Below are 10,000 nucleotides of genomic sequence, written 5' to 3'. Positions count from 1 at the left end.
TCAAACTAACATTTCACTCAAATTATTTTAAATATATATTATTTTGTATTTATATTAAATACAAAATATAAAAAATGTTCCCATAGCACAAAGTGACCTTTTTAAAAAAAAATCTTGTTTTGTCTTAAACATGAAGATATTCTGTATTCTAGTTCACTTCTATTGTCTTTTTGTTCCCTTTAATGTTTTTGTTGTTCGTGGAATAACTTTTAATGAAATGTGTAAGTTTGTTCTTAAAGTTAAGACTTTGCTTGAAGGACTTTCTCGTCTCTAGAACTCCGGCTTCAGGTATTTCTCACCCTGTCGAGAGAGAGAGAGAGAGAGAGAGAGAGAGGGAGAGAGAGAGAGGGAGGGGGAGAGAGAGAGAGAGAGAGAGAGAGGGAGAGAGAGAGGGAGAGGGGGAGAGAGAGAGGGAGGGGGAGAGAGAGAGGGAGAGAGAGAGGGAGAGGGAGAGAGGGGGAGAGAGAGAGAGAGGGAGAGGGGGAGAGAGAGAGAGAGAGAGGGGGAGAGGGAGAGAGAGAGGGGGAGAGAGAGGGAGGAAGAGAGAGGATCCCATCAGTGCCTGGGAACCTCAGGGATCCTGGCGAGGACAGAGGAGACAGAGAGAGGAGACAGAGGGAGGAGACAGAGAGAGGAGACAGAGAGAGGAGACAGAGGGAGGAGACAGGGAGAGGAGACAGAGAGAGGAGACAGAGAGAGGAGACAGAGGGAGGAGACAGAGGGCATAATGCTGTGAAGAGAGCTGCTGAACCAGGTCTGGGATTTGTTGGTCTTATCTGTGTCTTGAAGGCATCCTGTGCAGGGTCTGGTCTGGTCTGGTCTGGTCTGGTCTGGTCTGGTCTGGTCTGGTCTGAGGGGAGTCTGCAGCACCATGAGAGCCCCCAGCAACACGGTAAGAGGGCTCTGGGGGTGGGGGGCTGCAGGCCTGGTGTCGCTTGTGGGACCGCAAGTCGAATTCTAGTTCAATTGAATTAACTTACATGACATTTTCAAAATAAATGTTGTAATCGATGGAGAGAAACTTTACTTTTGTGAAGAAGTTGCACCGCGTGTTGTCGTCTTAAGCTGTTGTGTGTTTATTTTAAAGTCAACAAGCCAGAACTTCAACATAATTATAATTATGAGTTCTTCATTTCCTTGTTAAAAGGTCACAGGATGTCAAAACATCAGAAGTTTGAGAAACAACCTTTTTTATACCTGAAGCTTTGATTATATATCTTCATGTTGGGTCCTAAAATAGTATTTTAATATAACTGCTCCTTGCACACACACACACACACACACACAGTGTAGTGTTAACTCTTAAACGCTCTTAAATATGTCAGATAATTATAAGTTGCTCAGAGAGACTCGTCACAGCAAAGCCTCGTCTCACAGGAAGTTTATGAGAAAAGAAATAAAAGCATTTATTTTAGTTTAGTGTCCTCGGATTGAAAACTATTTTATTCTTTTGGCCCAAATAAAGAAAGAAAGAAAGCGAAACGCCTTGAAGGAGAAGAAGTCCTCACGCTAGTTTTCTGTCTCACCTCACGGTCCCGGAGGTCCTGCAGGTCACGGTTACGGCTTCACTCCCAAAATCACCTGAATAGTTGATGTTTATGTTTTTACATAAACATCAACTATTCATTCACAAACCAGTGTTTATGTAAAGGTTTGTGCTCCTTCCACCTTTTTGTTTATTTTTTTTAGGGTAACTCTTTTTTTTACTAAATTCAATTTCCCTTTAAAAAAGAAATAAGAAAGAAAAGGAAGTGCCAGCATTCGTCTTTTTATGATATTTAACTTTAAGGCTAATTTAAAGTTGGTGTTGGTTCTGGTGCCCCCTGTGGACTAAAGTGGTAGTGTTGGTTCTGGTGCCCCCTGTGGACTAAAGTGGTAGTGTTGGTTCTGGTGCCCCCTGTGGACTAAAGTGGTAGTGTTGGTTCTGATGCCCCCTGTGGACTAAAGTGGTAGTGTTGGTTCTGGTGCCCCCTGTGGACTAAAGTGGTAGTGTTGGTTCTGATGCCCCCTGTGGACTAAAGTAGTAGTGTTGGTTCTGGCGCCCCCTGTGGACTAAAGTGGTAGTGTTGGTTCTGGCGCCCCCTGTGGACTAAAGTGGTAGTGTTGGTTCTGGTGCCCCCTGTGGACTAAAGTGGTAGTGTTGGTTCTCGTGCCCCCTGTGGACTAAAGTGGTAGTGTTGGTTCTGGTACCCCCTGTGGACTAAAGTGGTAGTGTTGGTTCTGGTGCCCCCTGTGGACTAAAGTGGTAGTGTTGGTTCTGATGCCCCCTGTGGACTAAAGTGGTAGTGTTGGTTCTGGTGCCCCCTGTGGACTAAAGTGGTAGTGTTGGTTCTGGTGCCCCCTGTGGACTAAAGTGGTAGTGTTGGTTCTGGTGCCCCCTGTGGACTAAAGTGGTAGTGTTGGTTCTGGTGCCCCCTGTGGACTAAAGTGGTAGTGTTGGTTCTGGTGCCCCTGTGGACTAAAGTGGTAGTGATGGTTCTGGCGCCCCCTGTGGACTAAAGTGGTAGTGTTGGTTCTGGCGCCCCCTGTGGACTAAAGTGGTAGTGTTGGTTCTGGTGCCCCCTGTGGACTAAAGTGGTAGTGTTGGTTCTGGTGCCCCCTGTGGACTAAAGTGGTAGTGTTGGTTCTGGTACCCCCTGTGGACTAAAGTGGTAGTGTTGGTTCTGGTGCCCCCTGTGGACTAAAGTGGTAGTGTTGGTTCTGGTGCCCCCTGTGGACTAAAGTGGTAGTGTTGGTTCTGGTGCCCCCTGTGGACTAAAGTGGTAGTGTTGGTTCTGGTGCCCCCTGTGGACTAAAGTGGTAGTGTTGGTTCTGGTGCCCCCTGTGGACTAAAGTGGTAGTGTTGGTTCTGGTGCCCCCTGTGGACTAAAGTGGTAGTGTTGGTTCTGGTGCCCCCTGTGGACTAAAGTGGTAGTGTTGGTTCTGGTGCCCCCTGTGGACTAAAGTGGTAGTGTTGGTTCTGGTGCCCCCTGTGGACTAAAGTGGTAGTGTTGGTTCTAGCGCCCCCTGTGGACTAAAGTGGTAGTGTTGGTTCTGGTGCCCCCTGTGGACTAAAGTGGTAGTGTTGGTTCTGATGCCCCCTGTGGACTAAAGTGGTAGTGTTGGTTCTGGCGCCCCCTGTGGACTAAAGTGGTAGTGTTGGTTCTGATGCCCCCTGTGGACTAAAGTGGTAGTGTTGGTTCTGGCGCCCCCTGTGGACTAAAGTGGTAGTGTTGGTTCTGGTGCCCCCTGTGGTCTAAAGTGGTAGTGTTGGTTCTGGTGCCCCCTGTGGACTAAAGTGGTAGTGTTGGTTCTGATGCCCCCTGTGGACTAAAGTGGTAGTGTTGGTTCTGGCGCCCCCTGTGGACTAAAGTGGTAGTGTTGGTTCTAGCGCCCCCTGTGGACTAAAGTGGTAGTGTTGGTTCTGGTGCCCCCTGTGGACTAAAGTGGTAGTGTTGGTTCTAGCGCCCCCTGTGGACTAAAGTGGTAGTGTTGGTTCTGGTGCCCCCTGTGGACTAAAGTGGTAGTGTTGGTTCTGGTGCCCCCTGTGGACTAAAGTGGTAGTGTTGGTTCTGGTGCCCCCTGTGGACTAAAGTGGTAGTGTTGGTTCTAGCGCCCCCTGTGGACTAAAGTGGTAGTGTTGGTTCTGGTGCCCCCTGTGGACTAAAGTGGTAGTGTTGGTTCTGGTGCCCCCTGTGGACTAAAGTGGTAGTGTTGGTTCTGGCGCCCCCTGTGGACTAAAGTGGTAGTGTTGGTTCTGGTGCCCCCTGTGGACTAAAGTGGTAGTGTTGGTTCTGGTTCCCCCTGTTGGTTCTGTTATTTATTAAATATGATATATTAAATGTTATATATTAAATGTTATATATTAATTGTTATTTATTACATATTATATATTAAATGTTATATATTAAATGTTATATAATAAATGTTATATATTAAATGTTATATATTAATTGTTATATTACATTATTTCGTCTCTCAGCTGCTCGTCTTCACGCTGTTCTTCGTCTCGTCTCTCAGCCAAGAGGAATATTCTGGATCTCACTCAGGTGAGTACCGAGGAACCTGGTCTAAGATTCATGTACCGTGTGTGTGTTACATGTGTGTGTAACGTGTGTGTACTGTGTGCTTGTAACATGTGTGTGTAACACGTGTGTGTGTAACATGTGTGTGTAACATGTGTGTGTAACATGTGTGTGTACTGTGTGTGTGTGTGTGTGTAACACGTGTGTGTACTGTGTGTGTGTAACACGTGTGTGTGTACTGTGTGTGTAACATGTGTGTGTACTGTGTGTGTAACACGTGTGTGTGTGTAACTTGTGTGTGTAACACGTGTGTGTAACTTGTGTGTGTACTGTGTGTGTGTGTGTAACATGTGTGTGTGTGTAACATGTGTGTGTGTGTAACATGTGTGTGTAACATGTGTGTGTACTGTGTGTGTGTAACATGTGTGTGTAACATGTGTGTGTGTAACGTGTGTGTAACATGTGTGTGTAACACGTGTGTGTGTGTAACTTGTGTGTGTAACACGTGTGTGTAACTTGTGTGTGTACTGTGTGTGTGTGTAACACGTGTGTGTGTAACTTGTGTGTGTAACACGTGTGTGTAACATGTGTGTGTACTGTGTGTGTGTAATATGTGTGTGTACTGTGTGTGTGTAACTTGTGTGTGTACTGTGTGTGTCCAGGTGAGGAACACACCTTTGAAGGCTCCGCCGGCTCAGCTTCTCCACCAGGTGAGCGTGATGACACCAGCAGACCCCCCTCTCGGTTCCCCCCTCAGGTCTTCCTGACTGGGGGAACCGGGATACCAGACTCCATTGACAAAACCAGTCCTTTAATCTTTGGGACCAGGTGGAGCCTCCACCTGTGGGTCTCAGGACCTGGAGTCTAAATGCCCCCCTTCTTGCCTCCTCAGAGTATCCGCCCGAGCCCCCCCACGGCTACGACGAGGACCGGGAGGGGGACTACGACCCCTACGGTCCTGAACCCACCCGGGTCACCATGATCACCGAGGAAGCCTTCCCTTACGCCACCACCGCCGAGTCCCACTACGCCAAGGAGGACACGGAGACCATGCAGGTCTTTACTGGCTCCCGGTTCACCACAAGGGCCGTTTAGCATCTCACACAGGACCCCCGTTCACGGGAGACCACCTAGCTTGGACTTGAAGATGAATTTAAATTACATTTTGACTGCTGTTTAGGAGGTTCTGGTGGTCTGTTTACTGATGGAGGTCTATAGAGGACCAGGACTAACCTGAGGTCATATAGAAGACCAGGACTAACCTGAGGTCTATAGTGGGCCAGGACTATACTGAAGTCTACAGAGGACCAGGACTACACTAAGGTCTATAGAGGACCAGGACTAACCTGAGGTCATATAGAAGACCAGGACTAACCTGAGGTCTATAGAGGACCAGGACTAACCTGAGGTCTATAGAGGACCAGGACTAACCTGAGGTCTATAGAGGACCAGGACTACACTGAAGTCTACAGAGGACCAGGACTACACTAAGGTCTATAGAGGACCAGGACTAACCTGAGGTCTATAGAGGACCAGGACTAACCTGAGGTCATATAGAAGACCAGGACTAACCTGAGGTCTATAGAGGACCAGGACTACACTGAAGTCTACAGAGGACCAGGACTACACTAAGGTCTATAGAGGACCAGGACTAACCTGAGGTCATATAGAAGACCAGGACTAACCTGAGGTCTATAGAGGACCAGGACTAACCTGAGGTCTATAGAGGACCAGGACTAACCTGAGGTCATATAGAAAACCAGGACTAACCTGAGGTCTATAGTGGGCCAGGACTACACTGAAGTCTACAGAGGACCAGGACTACACTAAGGTCTATAGAGGACCAGGACTAACCTGAGGTCATATAGAATACCAGGACTAACCTGAGGTCTATAGAGGACCAGGACTAACCTGAGGTCTATAGAGGACCAGGACTACACTGAAGTCTACAGAGGACCAGGACTACACTAAGGTCTATAGAGGACCAGGACTAACCTGAGGTCTATAGAGGACCAGGACTAACCTGAGGTCATATAGAAGACCAGGACTAACCTGAGGTCTATAGAGGACCAGGACTACACTGAAGTCTACAGAGGACCAGGACTACACTAAGGTATATAGAGGACCAGGACTAACCTGAGGTCATATAGAAGACCAGGACTAACCTTAGGTCTATAGAGGACCAGGACTACACTGAAGTCTACAGAGGACCACTACTACACTGAGGTCCATAGAGGACCAGGACTAACCTGAGGTCATATAGAAGACCATGACTAACCTGAGGTCTATAGAGGACCAGGACTAACCTGAGGTCTATAGAGGACCAGGACTAACCTGAGGTCATATAGAAGACCAGGACTAACCTGAGGTCTATAGAGGACCAGGACTACACTGAAGTCTACAGAGGACCAGGACTACACTGAGGTCCATAGAGGACCAGGACTAACCTGAGGTCATATAGAAGACCAGGACTAACCTGAGGTCTATAGAGGACCAGGACTAACCTGAGGTCTACACCGGACCAGGACTACACTAAGGTCTATAGAGGACCAGGACTAACCTGAGGTCTATAGAGGACCAGGACTAACCTGAGGTCATATAGAAGACCAGGACTAACCTGAGGTCTATAGAGGACCAGGACTATACTGAAGTCTACAGAGGACCAGGACTACACTAAGGTCTATAGAGGACCAGGACTAACCTGAGGTCATATAGAAGACCAGGACTAACCTGAGGTCTATAGAGGACCAGGACTAAACTGAAGTCATATAGAAGACCAGGACTAACCTGAGGTCTATAGAGGACCAGGACTACACTGAAGTCATATAGAAGACCAGGACTAACCTGAGGTCTATAGAGGACCAGGACTAACCTGAGGTCATATAGAAGACCAGGACTAAACTGAAGTCTATAGAGGACCAGGACTAACCTGAAGTCATATAGAAGACCAGGACTAAACTGAAGTCTATAGAGGACCAGGACTAACCTGAGGTCTATAGAAGACCAGGACTAAACTGAAGTCTATAGAGGACCAGGACTAAACTGAAGTCTATAGAGGACCAGGACTAAACTGAAGTCTATAGAGGACCAGGACTACACTGAAGTCTATAGAGGACCAGGACTAACCTGAAGTCATATAGAAGACCAGGACTAAACTGAAGTCTATAGAGGACCAGGACTACACTGAGGTCTGTAGAGGACCAGGACTAACCTGAGACTGGTTCAGGACCAGATAAGGTTCTTCTCAGTGACTGTAGTGTGTATGTGGACCCCGTGTTGTACCCCTCTTGTGTTTCAGGTCCCGTATGAGTACCCTCCAGCGGGACCGGACTTGGAGGGGTCCGGGGCCGAGCAGGAAGCGCCGACCGAGTGCGACTGCGAGCCCGGACAGCCGGGCTTCGCTGGCTTCGCGGGGCCGAAGGTACCGGACTCGACGAAGACCTTCACCCACAAAGTCCCGTGTCACGTGTTGAGATGTTTACTATTTACATTTCAAGGGTGCTTTATGGAGGAAGTCCTCTTTGAGGACCTGCCTTTGGCATCCAGACCAGAACACATTAGAAATGAAGGTGGCCGAGCTTTTGCCCTCAGGACCCCTCGGCTTTCAAATCACTTCTTAAAACCCATTTTTGTCGCTTTATTGTTTTTTCTTTTATTTATTACTTAGTTTGATTGGTTTTTATTGTTTTCAATTATATAATAAATTATTTTACTAAATTATTTTAATTGTATTTATTCATGAGTTTGATTGGCTTCATGGTTTTCAATTATATAATAATTTATTTTATTTTATATATTTATGAGTTTGATTGGTTTCATGGTTTTCAATTATATAATAAATTATTTTACTAAATTATTTTTATTTTATTTATTTATTTGTATCCTTTATCCCTGGTGGTCTGGTTGTATCCTTTTATATTGGTTTAATTGTTTAATCTATTGTTTTATCAGCTTTTACCGCTTTAAATAATAATAATAATAATAATAACACATTTTGATTTGTATAGTGCTTTAAAAGGTACTTTACATGGTACAAATTATATTATTATTATTATATTCTGTAACTCTACATATTTATACCACAGACATTTAAGTTTCTATCTGAAAACTTTCAGTTTGAAGTGCATTCAGTTTGTTAATAGTTTTAACATGTTCATATATTAATAAGTTCATACATTTTAATAAGTTCATATATTTTAATATGTTAATATATTAACATGTTCACATTTCTCTGTTTCCTGTCAGGGGTCCAGAGGCCTGCAGAGTAAAACCGGCGAGCCGGGAACTCAAGGCCGAGAAGTGAGAGACCAGAACCACCATTCAGAGACGAGATCCTAGAACCAGAAGGACTTTTGTTTATGTTTACATGTTTACATGTTTACTTTTAGGGTTATAAAGGAACCAAAGGGGCTCGAGGGAGAGGAGGAGACACCGGACCAGTGGTCAGTAAATCATATATATATATATCAAAACTTGTTGTTTTAACCAAAAGGAAACAGAAACAATAGTTTAATTTAAGTCTTTGAGTGTTGACCTTTGACCTTTGACCTCTCGTCCTGCAGGGCGACGCTGGACCCGAAGGAGATGACGGAGCGTCTGGTTTCTCTGGAGCCCATGTGAGTTCAACACAACAACAACAACAACAATACAATAATATAATGATATATAATAATAAAACCCGTTACTTTAAGTTAATAACTTGTTACCTGAGGAGTATTTTTATAACGTTTCTACTTAAAAGATCTGAATGTTTCTTTAACTTCAGGAGACACGGTGAGCTTAAAAAACTACTTTCACTTTAATGTTGAGTTTTTTAAATGCTAGATTCTTCTCCTTCTTTCTCCTCCTCCTCCTCTTCTTCTCCTCCTCCTCTCCTCCTCTCCTCATAGTACCAGACTTGAATGAACCGTCCTCTCGTAACTATTAAACTCTTTTGTGACTAACAGGGAGAACCTGGACTCATGGGAGACCCGGGTGACCACGGAGACCTGGGCCTGAAGGTACGTTTGTCCTGATTAAATATATGTATGTAAATATATTTACATATTTATAGCTATATATTCATATCACTATATTTACATATTTATATAAATATATTTACATAAATATATTTATATAAATACATTTACATATGTATATAAATATATTTATATCAATATATGTACTTTTTTATTAAATACATTTACATATGTATATAAATATATTTATATATTTGTATTTAAAAGTCGAGTCTTTAAATTATATTTACTTTTTTTTAAAAATATATTGATATAAATATATTTACATATTTATATCAATATATTTACATATTTATAATCAATATATTTACATATTTATATAAATATCCACATCAACACGTCGTTGTTTTAAATATTCTGCTCATGAATTATATTTGACCAACAATGTGAATTGATTATCTGACCAATGATAAATTATACATGTTATTGAATTGTGTGTAGTCATGTGACTTGTTCTCCGTGGACAGGGCGACTTCGGGATGGAGGGGCCCCGAGGGGGGGTCGGGGGTCCCGGTGAGACTGTAAGGAAACAACCTCTTTCTAGAAGAAGAACAATAAAGTAGAAACAATCAAAAAAAAAATAAAGTAAATTATGAAATGGAAGTAGGATAGAAAATAAATATGTTTACTGATTACCATTTAAAAATCGAGTCTTTATTCTTTAATTTTATATACAAAAGAAATTAAATTGGCAAATGAAAAATAATAATTTTCACCAGATTATATTTTAAATGTGTCGATTAAAATAATTCATCTGGTATAGAAATGAAAATATAGGGAAAGATTTTATTGTTATTTATTAACTCAATGTTTTTGTTCATCTCATCAGAGGCTGGAGGGGAATTCTGGGTTTTATCAATTGTTGCTAAAAAATAAAATAATATATATTATATAAAAAATAATTCACACCAACTTCACGTATACTATGAATGTTGCTTCATTATTCTTTTTGTTATATTTCAGCCAGCATTAATATGC

General features: G+C 43.4%; 1 protein-coding gene across 1 annotated transcript in view; it reads left to right on the top strand.

Moving 5' to 3' along the window:
• The first annotated feature begins 546 nt into the window (after positions 1 to 546).
• Positions 547 to 10,000, top strand: part of zgc:113232 (uncharacterized protein LOC541546 homolog) — a 21,588-nt gene continuing 12,134 nt past the window's right edge. Inside the window, exons 1-10 of the mRNA XM_034554273.1 lie at positions 547 to 892; positions 3,962 to 4,028; positions 4,667 to 4,714; positions 4,897 to 5,093; positions 7,303 to 7,425; positions 8,250 to 8,303; positions 8,393 to 8,446; positions 8,567 to 8,620; positions 8,951 to 9,004; positions 9,490 to 9,543. Coding sequence (XP_034410164.1) covers positions 872 to 892; positions 3,962 to 4,028; positions 4,667 to 4,714; positions 4,897 to 5,093; positions 7,303 to 7,425; positions 8,250 to 8,303; positions 8,393 to 8,446; positions 8,567 to 8,620; positions 8,951 to 9,004; positions 9,490 to 9,543 — 726 coding nt within the window. The 5' untranslated portion in view covers positions 547 to 871. The remainder of the gene's footprint in view (positions 893 to 3,961; positions 4,029 to 4,666; positions 4,715 to 4,896; positions 5,094 to 7,302; positions 7,426 to 8,249; positions 8,304 to 8,392; positions 8,447 to 8,566; positions 8,621 to 8,950; positions 9,005 to 9,489; positions 9,544 to 10,000) is intronic.

The sequence above is a fragment of the Cyclopterus lumpus genome, chromosome 16 (genome assembly GCF_009769545.1).
Source record: "Cyclopterus lumpus isolate fCycLum1 chromosome 16, fCycLum1.pri, whole genome shotgun sequence".
Classification (NCBI taxonomy): domain Eukaryota; kingdom Metazoa; phylum Chordata; class Actinopteri; order Perciformes; family Cyclopteridae; genus Cyclopterus; species Cyclopterus lumpus.
The sequence above is the reverse complement of the archived record's forward strand: the minus strand, read 5'-3'. Positions and strand labels throughout refer to the sequence as shown.